Source organism: Anabrus simplex, chromosome 2 (genome assembly GCF_040414725.1).
Source record: "Anabrus simplex isolate iqAnaSimp1 chromosome 2, ASM4041472v1, whole genome shotgun sequence".
NCBI lineage: Eukaryota > Metazoa > Arthropoda > Insecta > Orthoptera > Tettigoniidae > Anabrus > Anabrus simplex.
In genome coordinates, this window is record NC_090266.1 from 699,275,146 (window position 1) to 699,301,293 (window position 26,148).

At 40.6% G+C, this 26,148-nt stretch overlaps 1 protein-coding gene across 1 annotated transcript in view; it reads left to right on the forward strand.

The window, feature by feature from the left end:
* Positions 1 to 3,316: 3,316 nt before the first annotated feature.
* The window catches only part of LOC136864382 (SUMO-activating enzyme subunit 1), an 80,171-nt gene continuing 57,339 nt past the window's right edge, over positions 3,317 to 26,148 (forward strand). Inside the window, exons 1-2 of the mRNA XM_068225845.1 lie at positions 3,317 to 3,409; positions 4,551 to 4,733. Of these exons, the coding sequence (XP_068081946.1) occupies positions 4,642 to 4,733 (92 nt within the window). The 5' untranslated portion in view covers positions 3,317 to 3,409; positions 4,551 to 4,641. The remainder of the gene's footprint in view (positions 3,410 to 4,550; positions 4,734 to 26,148) is intronic.

Here is a 26,148-nt window from a genome sequence, read left to right on the forward strand (position 1 = left end):
CACGCCAGGTACTTCGTTCCAAGAACAGCCTAATTGAATGAACTCCAGTTTCCCTCCAGTTCTTTCTCAGTTTCACCGGCAAGCACTCCACCCCTGACCCATTCAAACAGCCCCATAGGTGAGTCTCAGTTAATCGAGATCGAAAATCGCAAACATCTGGTGCACTACATAAACAGTTTCCCAGGATCTATGTGACAACTTTAGAATGATAATTGTGAGCAACTTACAATTTGAATAATTTTACTGTTTGAATGCATGAGTGAAATATATTTATGTATTTTTGAGCTCTGTGAAAATCATGAGATTTTTTTTAACCGCTAAACTTTTATCTATTTACCACAAGACACCGTATTCTAAAATTATATCAACAATGACAATCTGTTGTGAACACATTTTGATGTATATTGAATAAAATGTGATAAATAAAGGAGCTTACTTAAGGAATAACAGTTTATTTTTCTTCTGGTTCAATCGGTCTTTGTGCATTACAACCTTCAGATTGAATAGAATTTCGTAAAATACGTAGAACTTCGTTGAACTGGATTCTGTTTAAACGAAAGTAGTTACTGAACTGTTTATCTGAAAATTCTGACGTCAAGGCAAATTCACCATGAGTTTTCCTCTTCTTCATATACTCGCTTTTCCAAGATGACATTAGCATAATGGTATCGATTTCTTCATCAGAATCTGATTCGGAACTTAGATCAATGTAGCTAGCGATTGCTCCTTCCTTCTGAGAACGACGCGAGACTGCGTGGCAATGTGCGCTCACATGCACTTCGCAGTTTCGTCAGAGCTACGCTGTCCTGACCTGATCTGCCCTGCTCTGCTCTGCGGCCAGCTGCTTCTCAATTAGCACTGTTAACGGAGCGGTTGTTTACGGAGCGGAGGCTCCGGGCGCTTTCAATCGGCGCCTCCGGAGAACCTCCGATTACCGGGCGAGTTGGCCGTGCGCGTAGAGGCGCGCAGCTGTGAGCTTGCATCCGGGAGATAGTAGGTTCGAATCCCACTATCGGCAGCCCTGAAGATGGTTTTCCGTGGTTTCCCATTTTCACACCAGGCAAATGCTGGGGTTGTACCTTAATTAAGGCCACGGCCGCTTCCTTCCAACTCCTAGGTCTTTCCTATCCCATCGTCGCCATAAGACCTATCTGTGTCGGTGCGACGTAAAGCCCGTAGCAAAAAAAGAACCTCCGATTGAATTACAAGCGCGTAGTTTAAACTTGGTACGGGAGAAATGAACGAGCATTTGTACAGGCATTTATAACTTGTCGCTGTTAATGTGAGAAACTACGCCCTTCCGTTAATACTTTAGTTATTTGGCGATATTACAGATAGCATTCTTACGTACAAACATAATAATTATGTAACAGTACCTCCGATTGAATTACAAGCGCGTAGTGTGAACTTGGTACGGGAGAAATGAACTAGCATTTTCTCAGGAACTTATAACTTGTCTCTGTTAATGTGCGAAACTAGGCCCCTCAGTTAGTGCCTTAATTATTTGGCGATATTACAGATAGCATTCTTACGTACAAACGTAATTATGCGTCAGAACCTCCGATTGAATGTCAAGCGCGTAGTGTGAACTTGGTACGGGAGAAATGAACGAGCATTTTCACAGGAATTTATAACTTGTCACTATTATCGTGAGAAACTAGGCCCCTCAGTTTATACCGGTACCCTTATTATCGGACGATATTACAGATAGCATTCTTACGTACAATCATTGAATGACCGAGCTCGATAGCTGCAGTCGCTTAAGTGGGGCCAGTGTCCAATAGTCGGGAGATAGTAGGTTCGAACCCCACTGTCGGCAGCCCTGAAAATGGTTTTCCGTGGTTTCCCATTTTCACACCAGGTAAATGCTGGGGCTGTACCTTAATTAAGGCCACGGCCGCTTCCTTCCCACTCCTAGCCCTTCCCTGTCCCATCGTCGCCATAAGACCTATCTGTGTCGGTGCGACGTAAAACAACTAGCAAGAAACCTGCGTGTATTATGCAAATGGCGGTAGTGTAAAGTGTTGAATGTGAGGAAAGGAGCGTTAAGGATGACACAAACACCCAGTCCCCAGACCAGGGATATTAATAATTTAAATAAAAAAAACCTGACCCAGCCGGGAGTCGAACCCGGTCCCACCGGGTGACATGCGGACGCGTTGCCACCTACACCGCAAGGCCGGTGTTTACGAGTCATTTGTGCCATGTTTTACAGCGCAGCACTTACAGACTTGAACCGCTTGAACTCCTCTCTCCGCTCGTAAATAATCATCCCTTACTTCTGCACGTCTTTCGCGTTTTTTACATATGTCCAGAAATCAAAAGCGAATTCAAATTTAACTTGAAACTACTGTATTCTAGCGCCAATATAATGAGAATATTTCCATAATAATGATAATAATAATAATGAACAAAGTATACTGTCATGGGCGCCCGCAGGATCTTTTCCAGGGGGGGGGGGCACATTAACAATTTTCTTGAATATAAAAACCAATACAACGTCAGCAACATTAAATTGTTTACAGAAACTTCCAGTTCAGTTTATTCAGTTTATTTATTCAGCAACCCATTCAGTCACTTTTTTGTCTATTTTTGCCAGTAGTCTCCCATGAACCACCCTATCAAATGCATTAGACAGGTCAATCGTGATACAGTCCATTTGACCTCCGGAATGCAGGGTATCTACTATATCTTTCAGTTTATTTCAGTTTATGAAATAATCTGGTATGATATTAAACAATTGAACATCAACATCTTTAGAATTCCAGGGTGGGGGGGGGGGCAAGTGCCCCCCCTTGCGGGCGCCCATGTATACTGTGATACTGTGTAAGTTCTGCACAGGTAGGGCCTGCACTTTTCTGAGAAACAACTGAACCTATTTAGATATATTGTTTGTTGTATCTACAGGGTTTATACCTACAGGTATCTGGGATATGTATTATATGTCGATGTAATTGCATTTTCTTGATAATAAATTAGAGGATGCATTAATTATTCTGAATGACTATACGTTCTTTCTTAATTGGTATTGTATGGAATATCGGTGATATAGATCAATTTTTGTGTATGTAGGTAACGATTTTTATAGGGCGCCTACATTCATGGACGTAAGTTTGAAATTACAGCCCACTACGTCCTTACACTCGGAGCTACTATTGCGAATAGGAGGCGGCCCTCCGGTTAACCTCCGGAGCTCCGTAACTGCTTTGCCTCCGTCGGTAGTACCGGAGATCACCGGAGGAGCGCTGTAATCGTATTATCCGATTCAATCAACAGGAGGTCCGCCCCCTCTTCACAGCGCTATTGTCAATGTGCCCCCGGCCTTGGACTCGTATGCGCTACTCAGTGTAGCATTCTCTTTGCAGTGTAGTATTCTGTGCGACTACGGACCAGCGGCGACGCCGTAAACTTTGAAAGTAGAGGTGTGACAAACGGTTATTTTTATGTAACTGCTACATCTGTCACTGCTACAATAAAGTAATTGTGAAAAGTATCAGTGAAAAATAACGTCCACCGTTACTCACCTTTTACCGGTCACACATTGGTGTTCTGTGCGGTCACAGCCTGGTCACGGCTTCAAGCTTGTCCCCGTTTAACGTCCAACGTTACTCACCTTTTACTGGTCACAGCTTCAAGCTTGTCCCCTTACAGCTGTGTTGCAAATTGCCATTCATTCACTCACACATGCGCGCACGCATCACTATAATACACACACTGTTGAACAGCAAAACACGCATTCCAATTTGCTATAAAGTTATCAAAAGGCAGACAGGGGATGAAATGAGAAGACAACATAGCATTTTTTTCTGAAATCTAGAGGAAGAACCGATAATGTGTTATTTTGTTATAATAGATTGTGTGAAATGAATTAATAAAAACTTAAGTGGGTGAAGAGACGTTATCACGTTCTTTTCATTCATGACAATCTGAAATGATTATAGTACTTGTTATGAATATTCAAACAATTGTGCTCATTGTGCTCCACGGTGTAGGGGAGCAACGCGCCCGCCTGTCACCTGGCGGTCCCGGGCTCGATTCCCGGCGGGGTCAGGTTTATTCAATTATAATGATGTCAAAGTGAAATAGTATTACAAAATGCATTTTATCTACGTTCATTCTATAATATCAGTTCAGTATGGAAAGTTGGCATAATAATTTATTTATGGTACAAGAAAAATTATACGGGTGAAACTTATAATATTATAATGTAGGTAGCCTTGCACGAACAGTTGAATGTGTGATAACAGTTTACACTTTAGTTACCACTACCAGATGACAGCAGGAACTTAAAGCAATCTCCTACGAAACCGCTCTCACTTGGAAGACATGCGTACTATCTGAAGGTCACATTCTGTGTCTGTAAGGTGCTACTAGTGTGCAAGCTGCTACTAGTGACTGGTCCCCACTTCCCAGTTACTGTTTTCACCTAGTATGTTTTTCTGTTGTCGTTACTCGATAACCTGTTATTTCTCGTCCTCGTTACATTTGTAACAGTGACAGACATGTAACTGGGACAAAGTAACTGCTACGTTATTTTTCAGCCATCTCTATTTGAAAGAATTGTTTGGATGGAGCTTGTGAAGGTGTATGGTGTACGAAACGCACGTGTTTGTGATTTAATTTAATTAAGCTGTTTGCATTATGGTTGGAGTGAGTTCCGCGGAATTAACAGAGGATGAGGCTGAGTTGTATGACCGCCAAATCCGACTTTGGGGATTGGAGGCGCAAAAACGGTATGCTATTTGATAAGTCAAATGCCGGTAAACTTTGGTTGTGTGTTATTTTTGTTATCGGGTAACTTTTCATGGTACATTGGTTTTTGCATAATGATGTCCTATTGTTTGATGGATGCTAGAAATTGCACATCACATCAGACTGACGGAAGTAAAATAAGGTGCCTGTGGGGCATTAAAGTTAACTTTCAGGTAGTGATGGGATAATCAAATACTTTTAACACTCCAGTGCTCGCGCGGATGACTGTTGTCATCCGGAAGTATAATTTTCTTCGTATTGTATACATTTTTAAACAATTCATTTTAATATTTTGTGTAATCGTCAAAAACAATTCCTAATGATATCTCTGCAGTTTAAGGTTAATTTCTTCAGATACTTCATTATTATGGCATTTGAAAAGCAAGTGGATGACAATAGTCATCCATGCGAGCACTAACGGTACAATTTCTTGTTTAAGTTACCTATAATTTTTATCATCCTCACGAAGTTTTCAGACTGATTATAGTATTCCTAACATGGGACATTCTGGTATAAGTCCAGATCCGCCGGCACGGGCGAGCACGGGCTCTGCGGCCGCTGCGTGTGCGTCTGTATGACGTGTTTGGCGAGTTTATGTTTGCAAACATGGCGGATAATTCGAAGGGATGTGTAGCGGCCGCTAAATGTATGAATTAATGGTCTGTTATATTTAGCTGTTTGAGACTGCGTAACACAATTTACAGGCACTAGATTGGGTTACAACTTGACTAGTTGGTTCGTGAAATAGGTATTAACGGTACGATATGATGAGGCTCACTTTATGTCGCGAAAACTTTACGAGTATTAAGTACGTCCGGCAATAACGAAAAGCATTGGTCTGGTTGTGTTAGGTCCGGCTAGTGGCAAAACTATCGGTCTGAGGACAAGCAAAGAGGGTCTGGTTAGAACCGCAAAGCGCCAACAGGTCTGTAGCATCCCTTACGAAAGCAGTTGTGTTTCACCGAATACCACTGAAAGTGACAGGTTAGGTAGTGATCCACAGAAAACCACTGACAGTGACAAGTTAGGTGGTGATCCACCGAAAACCACTGGTAGTGACACGTTAGGTTTGGTTAGGTGCGACAGCACTGCTAATTGAACAGGGTGATCCACCAAAAACCACTGATTGTGACAGGTTAAGTTGTGATCCACCGAAAACCATTGATAGTGACAGGTTAGGTTGTAATCCACCGAAAAACCACTGATAGTGACAGGTTAGGTTGTGATCCACAGAAAAACCACTGGTAGTGTTAGATTAGGTTCGGTTAGGTGCGACAGCATTGCTAATTCAGTGACTGTTGTTGGAAGTACACTTTTGGTGATCACATCACGAATGGAAAGGCAACGCTATACATACGAGTATACTCCAATCACTGAGACAGGATATGAATATATGGGTACTCACCATAAGTTGACAGAGGAGTGGACAGAAGATGGACTTCTTTTGTTTACATAGATGTACTCCTTCTTAAAATAATAATTACTAGTATGGATACAGCACTGGACAGGAGTTTTAATTGCTTTGGCTAGTTGTACTTATCTACACAGAGGGAGATAAGCACTCTTCTTGGTTTTATTTATTGTACTTCGCTCTCGTTCTACATCCAGCCAAAAGTAAGCACTCAATCCGTCTTCTGTGTGAAACATGAGCTTCCCGCCCAATGCCACCAACAAAGAGGTTAGGTGGTGCATAAGTTTACAAAGCAACAATTTTGCGTTCCCACCTGAAAGTCAGGAAAACGTATACAGTAATTGTGGTCTATAACTGACTGGCGGTGATATCTTGTGATTTGCGTGTGCTTCTTTTCTGATCATTACTTTACTTCTCGCAGCCCAGCACTCGCTAAATTCAGCTGCGCGGGGAATGACTGTCGTTTGTTTCTTTCTCGCGGCCTTCTCGGGAAGGATGTTGTGAAACTGTGAGCTGCCAACCTCTGTACTGAGGAACTAACGAGTGAGGTGTTTCGATAGTGGTGGTGGTGATTATTGTTACACGATTGGTCTGGACTGGTTCTTGCCGTGCGGATGGTTAGGATAGGATCTGGACACGACCATTGGTCTGGACGATTAGAAGCTGCGAAGCGGCCCTAGGCCCCTAGTTTCGTGAGGAAACACGATTGGTCTGGACGGTTAGGATTCTTATCGTGGACAAGACTGTTGGTCTGGACGGTTAGGATTCTTGCCATGGACAAGACGATCGGTCTGGATGGTTAGGATTCTTGCTGTAGACAAGACCATTGGTCTGGACGGGGATGGTTACAAGCCGCATTGTTATTTCATGTGGTGTATTTTGTTTGTGCTTTTATTCAGCCGGGGTTGGTAATGCAATGTATTTATCAGCATTAATGGCAATGATGTCACATTCCGTTCACGTTGACCAATGAGAATGCAAGAAGCTACGTTAGCCATGGACGATGGTGGCTGCTGCTCTTTATTAGGTTCTAAAAGTCAATGTATTTCTGGCGGCGGGATGGTGGGTTCCTAGACATCGCAATGAACACCTCTCTCCTTTAAAAGGAATTACAAGTAAGATTTGTATTATTTTCAATTCCTTATAATGTTATAAATATTGGGCTGCGGGATGTAAAGTTATACCCCTTTCTCTGCAAGAAATATTCACTAAAGGTACGGTATTTCTTGATCTTTTCTATTTTATCTGAGTTAGTGCTGCGATGGTACACAAGTTATTTGAACAAGACGAAATGTAATTTCTGTCCAGTTTACTGCATCGGCATGAACATGTAGATTTCATTCATTCCTTCATTTGTTTCTTTTCAGACCATAATTAGTGGAAGTGACATGGCTTCCATATCACCGAAAAATGTCGACCAAAGTCGGCAATGGCTGGATGAGGAAACCGGACTTTGATCCAGTCGACGGTTAAGATTTTGAGGGAGAAGAAGATAATCTCGAACTGAGTTAACATTATACAGACACAGAGCAAGAAACCGATAGTGAACCAGAACTTCTGTCTAGTGAGGAAGAGCAAACAAACAAAGATAAGAGACAAAAGAGAATTTTCTATAATACAAAGGATGGTTTGAAGTGGTATAAGGAGCAACTTTTAGCAAATTTCCGTACGAGAGGCCACAATGTTATTCCTCCCCTGCAGTTACCTGGACTTCATGTCCCAGCAAAAAATCGTTCAGTCACTCGGTTATGGTGCTTAGAGTGCTTTCTGGATGACCGTATTATTCAGTTGATAATAAATTCGACAAACTTGTAGACTAATAATAATAATAATGCTATTTGCTTCACATCCCACTAACTACTCTTTTACAGTTTTCGGAGACGCCGAGGTGCCGGAATTTAGTCCCTCTGGAGTTCTTTTACATGCCAGTAAATCTACCAACACGAGGCTGACATATTCGAGCACCTTCAAATATAACCGGACTGAGCCAGGATCGAACCTGCCAATTTGGGGTCAGAACGCCAGCGCCTCAACCGTCTGAGCCACTCAGCCCGGCCAGACTTATACACTGAGAAGATAACGAAATAAATTTCAGAGAGATAGAGATGCAAAGCTCATTGATGCAGTTGAAATTAGAGCTCTGTTAGGCATTATTTATTTGTCAGGATTGTTGAAGGAAGGTCGCAGAAACATACCAGAATTATGGGACATGGAATCGGGTATTGTCTGTGAAGCTATTTACGTCACAATGAGTAGTACTAGTTTTAGATTCCACATGAGATATATACGTTTTGATGATATAAACAGTACGGAAGAACGGCAGGCAGTAGACAAGCTTGCACTGATCAGAAAAATATTTGGCATGTTTGCGAGAAACTGCCAAAAGTGTTTCGGGCCTGGTGAGTTCCTGCGCATTGATGAGCAACTTATTGCATTTCGCGGAAACGGCCCTTTCAGGCAGTTTATACCTAGTAAATCTGCGAAGTATGGGGTGAAAATCTTTTGCTTAGTTGATACACAACATATTTACACAATAAATATGGAAATTTATGCCGGCAAACAACTGGATGGCTCCTTTCAACTTAGCAACTCACCACATGATGTGCTAATGCGACTAGTACAGCCTATCTCAGTTCGAACTGCAGCACAGTTATTGGAGCACAAAACTACATACGTTGGAACTGTAAAAAATAATAAGAGATGTCCCTGAAGAATTGAATGTTTCCAAGAATAAAGATGTCTACAGTTCTGAGTTTTCATTCACAAAGTATGCTTGTGTAGTATCTTAAGTACCTAAAAAGGGCAAAGAGTCTCTAGTGTTGTCCACATTACACGAGAAAAGGGAAATCAACCAAGACACAGGGGTGAAAAAGAAACCAGCACCTATAACATTCTACAACAAGACAAAATTCCCAGTGGATACTGTGGACAAAATGTGTGGAGTGTATGTTTCTAGAAACTGTCGACACTGGCCATTGAAAGTATTTTTTAATCTGTTGAACATTGGTGGAATCAATGCATTAGTCATTTATAAGAAGAACCGTGGTTTTCCAAATATTTTGAGAAGAAAGTTGCTATATGACCCGTCAATGGATCTCATCAAACTCCATATACTAAGGAGGATACAACAAGAAATGATTCTCAAGGAACTGAAGAGGCAGTATAAGTTATTTATTGGAATTAAAGAAGATGAGATATCTGCTAACCGTCCGCAAGTTGGAGCACGAGGGCGCTGCTACATGTGCGGAAGAAGTCACAACAAAACCACCTGGAAATCCTGCAGTACGCGTTTCAAATGGATTTGCCCTGATCACTCAGATACAGTCTGCCTCCACTGTTCGTGTGAAGCAAGAGAGGAGGCAACAGACAATGAAAGTGGTTGAGGATACAGAGAGATGTAAACAGTTGTAAATTTCTGGGAAGTTCTGCCATACTCTTCAAAAGATTGTTTGTAGCATGTGATATTAAGTTTCAAAAAAAAAAAAAAAAAAAAAAGGTATAATTTTTCAAATAGATAATGCCGTAATTGAATAGATAAAATGACCTGAGAAATACGTACATTAATACTTACGGTAGAATAAAGGAATTAAATGGATGACAATTGTCATCCGCGCGAGCACTCGCATTAGAATTTACAGCGCGAGCAGCGCAGTGTTAATAATCAAATGAGTTTCAAACATAATTTATGCCCAGTTTCACCAACCTTTGTCAAAATATCTTGATGAAAATCAAGTATGATGGTCGATCAAGGCTTGACGATTCGTTAAAATGAGAAGCGTTTCACCAACGCAGATTGGCTTTATTTGAGGTTTCGTCAAATATGATGATTCACCAGAATAGTATTTAGGTTTCCATGACTGATATATGTTGGCCTTTCTGATTCGCTAGTAAAAGAAAAGAGGTTTAGAAAGTAATAGAATTCAGTTCTGCTGAGTTATGTAATGTTTCTCTATTGAATTAACACATATCTAAAAGTTAGTTATTTAATATTGTTTTGATTAGGCTAACTACTAAGAAGAAATGGACAACAAAGAAACATTTAAAAAAAGGGGAGGGAATTTCTCCAAAGAAGAGAAGGCACTAATGGTAAGGTTAGGTGCTGAAAAGAAAGATGCAGTAGAAAATAAGCGAACTGTTGGTGTGACTGTAAAAGAGAAGGAAAGAGCTTGGGAACAATTAACTGACATATTTAATGCTCATTTTGTTTTAAAAAAAACCAAGAAGCAGCTGAAGTCATTTTATGACAATTTTAAGAGCAGGTAGGAAAAACACAAGGTCCAGGATAAGATCAACATGCATAAAACGGGAAGTGGAGCACCTGAAACCTCTTCTCAATTATTATCTATTATCTGTGATCAAGTGGAGCCCATTCCTAATGAGTTTGACTGCAATGCTTTCTACATAGATCAAATGGACAACACCGGTTATGAACGATGCGGAGGAGTTTAAACAAATACGACACATAACCTCTCTGCTATGTTGGAGATCGCACCTCTTGAAGAATCAGTGACGTCAGCTATATCTCCAATTGCTGTTTCTACCGAGCAAGTACTGATATCGCAGCCGAAATCAGTGTCAGCTACTTCAAGTAATCTGTGGTGTGCAAGGAACAGGCCCAGTTTAAAAAAGTGAAAAAGACCGAAGTTGCCAAAGCCTGTGGGAAACTTTCCGAACTGTCTGAAGAAAGACGAAAACTATGCAACCTAGAGTTCAAGAACTTAAAAAAAAGAAAAACATGATTGAGAAATGTGGCTTCTTGAACTGCAGAGAGAAACTGAACACATGAAACAAGAAAATAAAAAGCTTAAAACATCTGTGTTGCAAGCAAAACTTGCCAAGTATTTGAACAAGTAATTATTTATTAATAATGTAGTATCTGTAGGTCAGGGATTTTTCTCTCAACCTGAGGGCTGGTTCGAGGTCTACTCAGCCTACATGATTAGAATTAAGGAGCATTCTGACGGTGAGATGGCGGCCCCGGTCTCGAAAGCCCAGAATAACGGCCGAGAGGATGCGTCATGCTGACCACACGACCCCTCGTAATCTGCAGGCCTTCGGGCTGAGCAGCGGTCGCTGGGCAGGCCAAGGCCCTTTCAAGGGTGTTAAGTGCCGTGGGGGGGAGTATGTGTAGTATTTGAACTATTTTTTATTCTTCTCTCGTCCCATACAAGGGATCATTCTAAGTGCTAGAGAACAATACTTCTGCGTCTTTGCATTATGTAACAAAAATCATATCGGTGAAGTGAACTGACTAACAAAAATTATGTTGATGTAGCCACAATTTAAATTGCCAGTAAGTTGAAAGCAAATGAGTTTAAATGTAATAAAAATAAGTTCATATCTCTTGTAAGAACATTTCCTACCATGATGCTTAATGCAGTTACTACTTTTCTTCGTAATCCTAAAGATAGCACAGGAAAACTCCTTTTCCACACCCCATACTGGCTCTCCACAGTGTTTCTTGTCTCCACATGAGCTTTGTTGTAGTTTTCTTGACCTTCAGTCCTTGGATTCAAAAAGGGAGTTAGAAGATAGGGGGCTAAACGGTAACCATTATCACCCAATAAATGCCCTTCTGGTATTCTTCCTGTTTCAAACATCATTCTGATTTCTGACTTATCAAAAATGAAGCTATCATATACCGAGCCGGGCCATTGTGCTGCTACATTTCTAATCAGTAGATTCGCGTCTGAAATTGTCTGAATGTTAATGGAAAAATATTGTTTTCTGTTGCAAAATGCTTCCGCATTATGACCACCAGGAGACTGTATTGGTACACGAGTAGTCTGTTGCCCCTATTACACCTGGAAAATTGCATATACCGTAAAATTCCTGAATAACAGCGCCTACTTCATCTCTGCTATGAAAACAAACGTAGTGATGTCTTAACACTCCAGTGGTCGCGCGGATCGCAATAGTGATCCAGCCGTTTAGTTTTGTTCCCTCATGTGTTTTTGCTAGTTGCTTTATGTCGCACCGACACAGATAGGCCGTATGGCGACGATGGGACAGGAAAGGGCTAGGAGTGGGAAGGAAGCGGTCGTGGCCTTAATTAAGGTACAGCCCCAGCATTTGCCTGGTGTGAAAATGGGGAAACCATGGACCTCGTGTTATTTGGTATGACTGTTGACCTTGAGCATCTTTATACCTTCCTCGCACTCCATCCCCTCTCTGATAACACAGTAGTCGGCTAACCTTCACTGATGGTTGTTGCGTTATAAAGCGATTTATTTTTGTGGATCACAACTGTGATCCGTGTGGCCACTAGCGTGGCTTCTTTTGACTTTGTTTGTTTTCTTATTTCGGTGTCTGATCTCAGTTCATTGTGCATATATATACTCCATTCTATGAGTTTATATTAATTATTGGTATATACGTACAAAATGGATGACTATGAGAATCTAAATGGATGGCTGAATGAACCAGACAGTGAGGTACCTCAAAAACATTATGGAGGGAGTAAGTGAGACAAATCCAATGTCTGGTAATTTTTCAGGTATTGTTTATAAATGCATTCATAATGATATTATATTGTACAGAAAATAAAGTTCTTTTCACAATGCATCATCATATCCATTGAATAAATAGCATGGAATAGCCTTATATTACAAAGAAAGTAAGGATCACAACTGTGATCTGCGCGACCACTGACGTGACTTTTTTCGTGCGACCACCAGAGTGTTAAATAGGCGATTATTTCAGCCACATTCTTGATATATCTACTTATTATAGCTTTCAAAACTCCATTTGTACCTCCAATTAGTATTTGAGAAGAGCCAGTAGCATAAAAACGCAGTGTCAGAAGCAATTGCTGGATAGGAGTGAGTGGTCTATTCCTATTAGTGAGATATTCAAGCTTTGCTTCAATTTGTACTAATAATTTCAAAGTAACTTGCTTAGAAAGTGTGTACCTCATAATAAATTTTCAATCATCCATCGTGTGGAAATGGTCATTTAGTTCCATAAATACTCATTCAGGTCCAAGATTCTCCAACATTTCTATATATATAATCTCAGCATCGAAATTCTCTCCCATTTTGCACTATGAGCTTTAACATATAAATGAGCACAATAATAATTGAGAAGAAAACAGTTTTTTCTCCCTTAGTGCTCTCATGTTCTCAAATAAAATTAAGAGAGAAAAAAAATAGAACGATAATTAATTATGGAGTAGACACAGTCTTACAATATTAATGTCCACATTAAAACTATCGTATTGCTCTACTTTATAAGGCACTGTTCAGTAGCACTCCAAATGATGAATTTTCTCACTTCACATGTATAGCAAACCCATTATCACAAAGCCATTGCACTGCACTTCAATTCATCGTACACTAGCACTGCTTGTATTGCCAATGTGCAATACCGAAGTAATAATCATCCTCTGATGGAGCTATAGTCATAAGGTTTGCTGTTGAGATATGCGATATGCAGCGGGTTTGTCCTCACTTGTAGAGTTCTAGCTCACCTCGACTTAACGACAGCAATGTTGCTAGTTATTTATTTTGCCTGATCACACTTCATTGAATTTATATCAAGTCTGTGACCGTTCGTCAGTTTGACAGGAGTAGACATGTCTAAATTGCAATAAACATATCTGTTTGTTTACAGCATGGTAGCCATTTTAATTAACTTGAGCATCGTCAAGTGAGTTGACGAACAAAAAAAACCAATCTTCAAAGTTGAGGAGCGATTTATGGTCATCAGTGAAAATGGATGTTGGAGAAACGAAAAAAGTGGATTTGATGGACCATCTGATATTTGACGATCGTCATCTCCCTTGACGAAGGTTGGTGAACTCAGGCATTAGTGTATCGCCTAGAATAACCGGATAAGTCATTAATCAAGTTTTCGCCTCAAGTGTGCCGGATCGATTGAAATAAGCTAATGGATGAACTCTTACGAAAAATAGAAATACATTTTTTCTTCAAATGAGTCTCCGAATGTTGAAACGGTTACATGTAGGAATTGTATCCACGAAATTTCATTGCATTTTTTGTCCTAAATGGAGGATAATGATTGCTTTCACACAAATCAACAATAAATTTAGCGGTAAATTAATAAATACCATTATTATTAGAGAAATATAGATACGTAACTACGGCGATTATTTCCCTGTAGACACGACTTTCTTCTGTAGCATTCTGCTTCATTGTGTCGTCTTCTGTGGCATTCTGCTTCATTGTGTCGTCCTTTGTTTGCTTTTTGTGGTTCAGGACTAGCACCGACAAATGGGAGTGCTATGTCTGTGAATCTTTGTCCATCATGACTAGCGCGCGCAGCTGAAGCAGGGAAATCGAGATGAAAAGTTTATCGTGAATAACACGAAAATTATTACATGAACAAAGACATACTGAAGCGCTGTGACTTAGAATTCTTATTTTTAATGTAGCAAAGCATGTATATGCATGTATTCATTAATTTACCGCTAATTTTAATCTTCATTTGCGTAAAAGCAATTATTATCTTCCATTTAGGACCAAAATTATAATGAAATTTCATGGATACGATTCATTCACGTACCCGCTGCCTTCTGACCACGTAATGGAAAAAAACCCCAAGTACTACCAATTGACAGTTTCTTTTAACTAGCGGCAGGCAATATACCAACTTTAATTTTATGTCAAAGGGAAAAAATTAAGTATTATTTTTATTACTATAGATATTTGTCTCATTCACCAACGATTGTTTTCCACTGCGGGTTGGGGCAGTAGAATAACATCCACAGTATTCCCTGCCTGCCGTAAGAGGTGACTAAAATGGCCCGAGGTGCTCTTAAATGATTGAAGGCTATGTAAACAACTGATAGGCAAGCTTCCACTCACTTGTACCTGTTGCTTTACTTTCATCTGTCCTAACCGACCTTCCATAATCAAGTCTTGTTCTTTTCCGACCCAGATGGTGTTTCTGAGGCCTAGGGAGTCTTTCATTTTCACGCCCTTCGTGGCCCTTGTCTTTCTTTGGCTGATATTTTCATTTTTTGAAAGTGTCGGATACCTTCCTTTTGTTCCCCCCACCGCCCCTCATTAGTATTAATAGACGATGGTTGCCCAGTTGTATATCCTCTCAAAACAGTAATCACCACCAAAGTTGTATTTTCAACACTTATTGATTTGTACTGACCATGTTCTTCCTGGGCTGAGTGGCTCAGACGGTTGAGACGCTGGCCTTCTGGCCCCAACTGGTAGGCTCGATCCTGGCTCAGTCCGGTGGTATTTGAAGGTGCTAAAATACATCAGCCTCGAGTTGGTAGATTTACTAGAACATAAAACAATTCCTGTGGTACTATATTTTAGCACCTCAGCATTTCTGAAAACCATGAAAGTAGTTAGTGGGACGTAAAGCCAACAACATTATTAATAATAATCATCACCGTGTTGCAAACTAGCGATCAGGAGTCTTTCTGAAGTCATTTAGCGACAGATTTTCAAAGATAGCGACTAGTGACTTCTCCTTTTAGAAACAATTCTCGCGTATTTTCATTTATGACTTGATAAATTTGGTGAGCCAAGTGGTCAACACTAGCACTGGGCTTTCCATAGTCGTGTGGGTGCAAGATGCAATCTGTGCATTTTAAGTAGTGGCATTTGAGTGCATGACTCATTCACATGAGTGGAGCATCAATTCATATTTTCAGAAGGCTTATCAGAGACCGACCGTCCCACTCTCACACTTCCTGTAGCCTAATTTTTATTTCCCTGTGAAGAGATTGATCAGTTGGATAACTTTTCATTCGATTATTTTGAAAGCATTCACTATCCGATGCCTTATTCATTCCAATGGAGTTTTGAATGAATAATAGAAAAAAAATTATGGGAAAATAGAATCAAATAATTGAATAAACTGAAATAATCAGATAAGCGATTATTTTATATTAGATTATCTCATCACTAGTGTCAGGGTATTGGGAAACAATTACTACAGAATTTAGAGGAACATTTTATAGTGACATTTGTGTATTTCAGATGATAAAGGGGGTAAATAACATGATTTTCCAATGAAGTTTTGTAAGGGAAATAATGAGGAAATATGACACTAAGGTGACAAAATATAAACTGATCCTGGAGTGGCATTTAGTGGAGGGTGGGGTGAAGTTTTCATTCCGTACCCAGACGGTATGGCGGGCCTCCTAGAGGTAACACCACTGTCTAGCCTGGGAAATTTGTATTGGGATGTGATTTGCGGAGAAGGTGAGGTGGGTGCGGCATTGTCCTACGATAGGAACTGTCCCAGTAACCCCATCTGATATGTTTTACGGGTGTTAATTGAAAGCGTGTTTTTACAAACTAGCTGATCGTGATGTTTTATTACGTCTCGTGAACATACAATATAATGATCTACTGTCAACTGTTTCGTCATTATCTATATCAACTGTCAACATACAAAAGTAAAATTCTCTAATTTGTACATGGTCATAATCTTCAACATCCTCCCCACCCTGGTCGGTCGATTTCTAAGGGAACGACCAGCTGCACTGGTCTTGTGACCATTGAGCGATCCGGGAGCTGAAGAATGACTGTTCGGATTCTGTCATCTCGTCCTCGGTGCAGTTCACAAATTCGGCTTCGTTTCCACGCCAGTCTAGGCTTCAGATCCTCTTGTAAAAGTACTACATCACCTATCCGTAGTTCGGTTTCTTTTTTGATCTGCTTCACTTCGTGGTAACTCCTTAATTGAAGGAGGTATTCCCTTTTCTATCTTTGCTCAAAGTGTAAGATTAGCTTTTGTCTCTGTCTGTACACGTTAGTCAAATCTTGATAGATGGAAGTATCTGCTGTACTTGGAAGAGATCAGCCTTTCTCCTATGAGGAAGTGTGAAGGTGTCAGGATATCAGAGTTACAGTCATCTACGGTAATAGGGCGCGAGTTTAGAGTGGCCTCGATCCCCACCAAAATAGTATTTAGCCCTTCCTCGTCTACTTGAGCTCGTCCGAGTATCTTCTTGAGGCGGGAACCTATCAAAGTAGCCAGAAATTCTAGTCGTGGGAGTGTAATCCTTTTAACTGGAGACAATCTGCTTTTACTGCAGGCCAAGTGTATTGATATATTATCATCTGTAACCATTCTAGTGTACAATGCGGCTCCATATGCTCTCTCAGAAGCGTCACAAAACACATGGACATGCGTAGCGTTTGGCATCTGTTTACACATTCCAATCCACCTCGGGACGTTTATAAGTGACAGCTGTTTGATGCTCGAGATCCAAAGTTGCCATTTTAAGGCTATATCCTGTGGAAGAATCTCATCCCACTCTATGCCTCGACACCAAGTATCTTCACAATTAAGTATTTATTTTCCACCTAGTCGATACAATGATTGCTTAAGGCAATTTTTAATGGTCAAAAGTGGTACATGTTTCGTATATTATCAACATCTTCAGCCACATAACACTGTTTAGATGAAAAATATATAAAATTGACAAAGTAATGCTTTAGAGTAAGTGTCCTTAAAATTAACATAAGATTGACAAGATTAAAACAAACAAATAACTCAAGAGAAAATATATTTATATATTCATATATATATTTATATATTCATCTAAACAGTGTTATGTGGCTGAAGATGTTGATAATATACGAAACATGTACCACTTTTGACCATTAAAAATTGCCTTAAGCAATCATTGTATCGACTAGGTGGAAAATAAATACTTAATTGTGAATCTATTGAAGTGCGATACGGACCATGAAGCTGATTTTATGTAACCAAGTATCTTGGAAGATTAACTTTCCAACAATTGAGACGGGTGAGAATAACCCCAGTGGATCGTAAAATCTTGCTGTTCCTTGCAAGAGCTGACGTTTCGTGGTAGGAATGTGAGCTAGCTTTTCAGTAATTTCTCGATGATCGAAAAGGATACAGTCCAATTCTGTGTTCCACCTGATACCTAATACTCCAGTTTCTTGTTTGATATCTCGTCTCTCAGACTGCCATACGCTCTTAAGTGTTTCTGAGTTCGTTGCCCATTTATCCATTGGTAGTCGTATGTGCCTGAGCATGGAGCTTACTTCGTAATATAAGCTTATGACCCCATTGTCGTCGTCAGCACCAGCAACGAAGTCGTCCATAAATGTGCTCTGATCTAAGAGTTCTGCTGCTGTGGGGTATGTGTTACTGTACCTTGAAGCCAGTTCACGTAGAGTCGCAGATAGAAGGAAAGGACTGCACGTAAGACCAAACGGTAGCCGCGTGAACCTGTACGTGACAATTTCATCTGCTGTTTGCCAGTTACCATCTTCCCCCTTCTGGACGTGATACCAGAAAAATCTGGTTAAGTCTCTGTCTTTTTCATCTAGGTACAGTTGCAAAAAGGCTTGAGTTCCATCCCCGACTACTGCTTTTCGATATGTACGAAAGCGGATTAGCGTTGACAGAATTTCAGGAAGGAGGTTTGGTCCTGCTTCCAGAGCGTCGTTAAGAGATGGCGAGTCTCTCTCGTGTGACGAAGCGTCGAAAACAATCCTCCATTTGATTGCTCCATTCCTCTCTTTCTTGACAGCGTGGTGTGGTAGGTAGAAAACATCGCTTAGATTATCTTCTGCAGGAGTCATTTCAACATGACCCTTCTCAATATAGTCAGTCATTTGTGAACAGTACATTTCTCGAAACTCAGCATTGTCATGAAGTTTCCTTTCAAGTGATCTAAAGCGATTCTTGGCGTTGATGCGGTTTGATGGCAAGATAACTTCCTGTTTTCTGGGTAGAGACACTACTCTCCGCCCCTCTTTCATACGAAATGAATCGTGAAACTGTTGAAGAATGGTAGCGTCCTTCCTAGAAAGTGTTCTACCTTGCTGCTCTCTTATTCCCATGGTCTCTAAATCCCAGAATTGTCGCATGCTGTCGTCTTTAGGTTCAAATTCTTGACTTGTGTGAACATGATTTATAGCGACATGATGGACTGAGATTCCTGACTTGTTTCCGCTAAGAACCCAACCCAAGTTAGACGGGAGAAGTACTATGGACTCAGAAAGGCGTATTGGTTGGCCGTCTCGGATCACCTTCCAGTAGTGATCACCACCTATGAGAAGTTCAATAGGGAGGTCGCTTTCATTGTCCTTGGGGTCTGCTAATTGCAACGTTCGGGCGCATGATAAAGAATAGACATCGTGTGGAACAGCAGGATGCGGGGAATACTTGTTTTCGCTCTCGAAAGCTGTTATCATTATATTAGTTTTCGACCACACACCACTGATGTTAAACTGGACAACCCTACGTGTTGTAACCGTGTGTCGATCACACTCAAATGCCATAACAGACAGTTTCCTTTTTTCGACAACAGTAAGCTTGAGCTGATCCACGAGGCTTGTTTCGATAAAACTGGACTGACTTCCAGCATCTAAAATACACCGTGTAAGTTTGGTCAGTCCAGTCGGGCCAGTTATCCAAACCCGAGCAGTTTGAAGATACATGAAGTTGGAGGGCGTGTTTACATCTATCTTGCCCACCGCTACAGCTTCTCTCTCATCTCCTCCACAAATTGACACGTGGTGTGTCTTCTTGCATATGGAACATGATACCTTATTCTTCTTCGCACAGTCTTTAGAGTGATGGCCTCGTCTAAGACAAAGGAAGCATCTGTTCGCTTTCTTCAGTTTTTCAGTTCTCTCCTGGTTGTTCGTTATTGTTTGACAATCTTGACCCCAATGACCTCGATTCTCACAAAAAACGCAATACGGTTCTGTGACTTGTTTGATATTCTTTCTCTTCGGTTTGTTAGGTCTGGTGTTAACATGGAGAGCCGCTGCCGTCGGAGTATAAGTAGTCGAAAATGGCCGGTCGCAACGTATCTTCTGCGTAGTCAAGGCACACTCCACCTCTTCGTTCAAAAACTGCATTAGATGCGAGATAGTGCTTTCTGGTATTTCCAACCTCTTGGCGTTAAGTAGCCATCGGCGACAAAGATCGTCAGGAAATGCGCGAAGAATTTTAGGGGCTAGCAGTTTTCCATAGACGTCTACATCTTCACCTAGTGCTGTCAGCGCTTGAATCCGTCGGTGGCACTCAATATACGTGGCATTGAGAATCTCAGGACTGTCGGAATGTGCAGGTTGCAGATGCTCCAAAAAATCCAGGTGGGATTGAATAATTCTGTTTTTATCCCCATAACGGGACTCCAGAATCTTCTTCACCTGTTCGTAAGTATCGGCCGTTACTGATATTCCATCCACCAGATGTTTGGGTTCATTGTCGAGATATCCTCGAAGGAATACATGTTTGTTTATTACCGATACCGCTGAGTTCTTGTCCACCGAAGCCTGAAATTGCTCCCAGAACCGTGGCCATGATTCTATGTCTCCTGAAAAGGTCTCTATTCTAATAGTAGGAAGCTTAACTTCGGAAGTAGCTATGGGTGACGTAGTAGTAGCTGAGCAAGCATGTGCGTCTTGTGAATTCTTTGCTTTTATAAGTTTATTAGCCTTCCGCATTGCACGTTTAGCACTGTCTATGTAATTTTCACAGACTTGTATATCCTCGTCATAGTCGTCGTTCTCAATCAGATCGTGTATAGCATCATCTAGAACGATTAAGCTCTCAAAAGTGTCTGTAAGGCGTTCCAAGTAGTGTTCTACATCGTCCAGCGCCGCAGTATCGCTGAAATCATTTATCTGTTTAGTAAAACGTGTAACGTTGGAACGCTGAGTAGTGCGTTTCCTTTTTAGCTTGTCAAGCGAGGACTGAGACATTCTTTCTTGTTAGTCGGTTAGTGTAATAATGTTCCGTGAATTTTCTCGTGACGTGTCTGACAATGTGTTTTCTTTTGTAGTTACAGAAATGCTCAGGAGATAGCGCTAGTTGTCACCCTGTCGTTGTTAGAGTCTCCTAGAGATTATGACCTCTTTGCAGGTTATATGACAACAACATGGCGGCTAAAATATATTGCAATCAAATATAGTATTTTGAGATGATTGAAAATCAAGGAGCACTCAACCGTGTATAAAAGCAAGTTTTTAGTGCTCTAACAACATTCAAAATAGTATTAAAACCGTGTAAGTACTTATCTGTTCCCTTGTCGTAGTGAAACGTAGGTTGACGAAGGGGCCGATAGGTACAGTTTCACAAGTTTTTCAATCAACACCTTATTACGTATTACACAAGATTAAAGATTGTTGTATGTTATTTTCTCCTGTATTCCGTGTTTCCCGGGATTCGGCACCATGATATGTTTTACGGGTGTTAATTGAAAGCGTGTTTTTACAAACTAGCTGATCGTGATGTTTTATTACGTCTCGTGAACATACAATATAATGATCTACTGTCAACTGTTTCGTCATTATCTATATCAACTGTCAACATACAAAAGTAAAATTCTCTAATTTGTACATGGTCATAATCTTCAACACCATCGGTGGATGCAGAATAGGCTTTGGCCTGCTAGTGGCCGTTCCTGCTACGTGGTCCGAGAGCTCTGCATTCCAAATGACCAGCCGAGCAGAGAATCGATGACCACATCTCTACCATGGCTCTATGCCTCTGTATTCAGGAGACTGAGAGAGAAAACCATTTTCAGGGTTGCCGACAGTGGAGTTCGAACCAATTATCTCCCGAATGCAAACTCACAGCTGCATGCCCCTGACCGCACGGCCAACTCGCTCAGTGAGCGGTTTCTGAACATAGATGGTATGCTTCTTATCAGAAAGGACTCCTAATATTTTCACAATGTGCTTTGCAACCTGTTTGGGGTGACCTGATTTATTCCTGTCTTATGTCAAACTTTGCCCTTATTCAGTTTCCAAAGTAGACTCCATTCTTTTGAGCTGGAATATTTGAAGTCCATGTTTTCATCTGTGTTGTTCCACATTGGGCTTCTAGAATTATCTAGGCTATCTGTTGTGTCAGGGTCCTCACTTTCCATATACTGTTGGTAAAGTTCTTTGCTAGTTTCGTTCCAGCCAGGCACGTATTCCTTTCATAATCGTCTTAGAATATATTTCTTTGCTGTTGAGATTATTGAACCAATGAAGTGGGAATAACTTGACACAACTGGAAATTACCTAGGTCGATTATGAACCCATTCTAATTGGTTTTACTGAAGTTCCAGCATGCTCTGGGTATGCATCGGCTCAGAGATATTTGGGTAACAATAACTGTTATAACAGGTGTATGTTGGCTGTGAGGGTAGTTCCCAATTACTTGTCTTGTAGCTGGGAGAGCTTTACCACGTTCATCTTCTGTAATTAACCTAAGATCATTGTTGTATTCACATTTCCACCCGACATTTTTGAACATCCCACTGTCTTTTGCATCAAATACCAGGTGGACCATGTTAGCTTCAGTCCATTTCACAATTTGTGATCTTCATTGATTCTCATCTCCGTACTTCCAACTCAGATGATGGCTGTTAGAATCACTTACGTATACAGCTTATTTCGATCAAAGTTGACTAAAATGTGCTTGTTTGAAGTTTTCAAATGGAACTAAGGAATGTCATATAAACTTTGAGGTCATTGTAATAATATTTTAAGGAAGTCTTGTCAGCACAACAAGCGAGTTGGCAAAGCAGTTCCTGTCGTGTAGCTGTGAGATTGCATTCCGGAGATGGTGGGTTCAAATCCCATTATCAGCAGCCCTGAAGATTGTTTTCCGTAGTTTCCCATTTTCGCACGAGGTAAATGCTGGGGCTGTATTTTACTTATGGCCACAGTCACTTCCTTCCTAGCTCTGTCCTACCTCATCATCAGAAGAAATTGTAGATTTTATGGTTGACAAAGATATAGCATTGCTGCGAATCAGCAAGACCAAATGGAAAGGAAAAGGTGAGAGGTCTCATAATTGATGGTGCTACATGTCTCTCACGTATAACCTTGTTTATGTTTCTCAGATTTGTTGATGTGTATGTTTGATGTTTATACATAAAACCTGTTTGTCACACTTCGTCCTCTCGTGCTAACCGCAGTACGAGGTTACAGCTGACTCATCCCCAAGAGCTTTACCTGGTTCTCGTTTTACGAATAGTAATCTGTATTTTTAACTACTGGTGTTAATAACAAATCGTGACAGATTACGCTATTGCGTGTTAAGATGATGCTGGTAGAATAAACCTGTTAGGACATAAGGCTTCAGTAGAAGAATAGGAAGAAGAAGAAGAAGGAGAAGGTAACGACAGCCACATAGTCAAGCAGGACATAACCGAACAAGGCCTACATTAGTGACACAGACAAAAGAGTGGCGTGGTCGTAGGAACTACAGTCGTAATAGTAACACTCTGTTGTGGAAAAGAATGAACACTAACATACAGTAGTAATTCAGGTCGATAGTAACAAGACTATTTCGAGTAGAAAAGCATGGATATACGAACGTACACAAAAAATTTACCTATGTTAAACATTACAGCACAACAGTTTAGAAAACAAAAACATACAGATTGCCTTACACTAAAAGAAATTTTTAATTGTCTTTTGTAAATTAAAAATAAAATGCTCTAGGCAACCTTCTTAAGTTAAATGTTAACTTATAGTTCCTATTTCAGTAGTGATGAATATAAAACAAGCATTTTATTGAATTTTTTAAATGTGATAATGATGATGATGATTGCTGTTTTCAGGTCATAGGCTGTTAAAAACGCAAAGTGTCATCTGTTTTAATTCATACTGAATAAAAAACAAAATATAAACTGCTCAAACACACGTAATGAACCCAAACCACGTGCAGGATTGGATTGAGGAACTGCCGAACTGCGTTCCGAGTCAATGTCTAGTTTGGTTTTTTTTTTTGCTAGGGGCTTTATGTCGCACCGACACAGATAGGTCTTATGGCGACGATGGGATAGGAAATGCCTAGGAGTTGGAAGGAAGTGGCCGTGGCCTTAATTAAGGTACAGCCCCAGCATTTGCCTGGTGTGAAAATGGGACACCACGGAAAACCATCTTCAGGGCTCCCGATAGTGGGATTCGAACCTACTATCTCCCGGATGCAAGCTCACAGCCACGCGCCTCTACGTGCACGGCCAACTCGCCTGGTAATGTCTAGCTTTTTAACAAGCACATATTCCGTGTGTTGTGTTCAGCTTTCGCCACGTACAAAGCACTCACGCACTGAAAGTCTCGATTTATAATTTTTGTTTCCAGTACATCAGTTTATCTGCTCAGGTTTATGAGAATATCAAACTATCGAGACTCAAAATACTATATCGATTCTGTACTTTACTCCCAAGTAAATACGCTGCAGAAATGGCGTAACATCTGACATACCAAAGTGAAACTCTTAGCAATTGTTCAAAGTGACCACTCTGGGCTTCTCTTCAGCGTTCACTTCTCCAAATCCAGTTGCGACACGTTCGAGCCAAGACACCATGGTGGTACAGAATATCCTCTGCTGCTTAAAAATGTGTTCACGGAGGTCATCCGAAGTGGTTACTTCAGTTTGATATACTTTGTTTTTCATGTCCCTCCATACAAAAAAAAACTATTGGAATAAGGTCTGGAGATCTGGGTGGCCAATTAATAGTTGTACATCATCCTGTCCACCGTTGAGGAAATGTCTGCACTATCGTGTAAAATCCAAGTGGTTCTGCGTAGTCAAAGCGACATGTCCTCTGAAAGCTCCAGCAACGTACTGTATCTACAGGAGCAAGATAACATTAATAAAAAGATGATTAGTCCACGTAACCGACCTCCTACTACACCCATCCAGATATTAATTCAGAACCGATGCTGGAAATTGCCTTGTCCTACTGAATGGGGATGTTCCACAGTCCACGAGTCGGATATAGTGGTTTCGAACCCCTCTGTCGGCAGCCCTAAAGATGGTTTTCTGTGGTTTGTCATGTTCATACCAGGTAAATGCTGTGGCTGTACCTGAATTAAGACCACGGTTGCTTCCTTCCTGATCCTAGCCCTTAGATATATCAGTCGCCGTAAGTCTTATATTTATTATTTATAAGCTTCATATCCGTATTGATTGGTATCACTATATAGAAATAATATGAGTCACCACCTTATCAATACACTATTTTATTTACTACCAAACTGGTAAATAGGGTCAATACTGGTTTCGACCCCTAAGGGGTCATCCTCAGTTGACACATACAAAATATCTACAAAAACATCACATATAATGGTTAATGTTTAAAATTCATGTCATTAAAATGCTGGTAAGTACATCTTAGTTTGGATATGTGTATATTATGGGATTTATAAGTTTCAGGTAAATGCTGTGGCTGTACCTGAATTAAGACCACGGTTGCTTCCTTCCTGATCCTAGCCCTTAGATATATCAGTCGCCGTAAGTCTTATATTTATTATTTATAAGCTTCATATCCGTATTGATTGGTATCACTATAGGCTATAGAAACTTATAAATCCCATAATATACACATATCCAAACTAAGATGTATTTACCAGCATTTTAATGACATATGAATTTTAAACATTAACCATTATATGTGATGTTTTTGTAGATATTTTGTATGTGTCAACAGAGGATGACCCCTTAGGGGTCGAAACCGGTATTGACCCTATTTACCAGTTTGGTAGTAAATAAAATAGTGTATTGATAAGGTGGTGACTCATATTATTTCTATATAGTCTTATATTTGTCGTGGTGACGTACATCTTGTAAAAAAATAATTGGTAATCGGCTGGTGAAAGACACTGCACCCGTTGAATGTGGTCAGGGTGCATTTGCCCTTCATGCAGTGTCCTACGTATGAGCCAAGTTGGTATACCAACGGCATGTGTTATACAATGCATACGGTGCCCGGGATCATAGTTTACCATTGTCAGGTTGTCTTCTTCCACATCTAGGATTACACGTGCCCGTTCAGGCCCTCGCTTTTCATAGCATGATGTAACACAGCCTGTACCATGAACACGCTGCACTACAGCAAGTATCGTTGCTGGATTCGGCACCCTATGTTGGGAAACCTTTCCCAATAGATTTGTTGCGCGCGACCCGTATTCTGTTCTGCCTCACGTTACACTAGCAGCATATCATTGTATTTGTGGTTTTCATACACTGGCATTATTCAGATACTACTACTACTA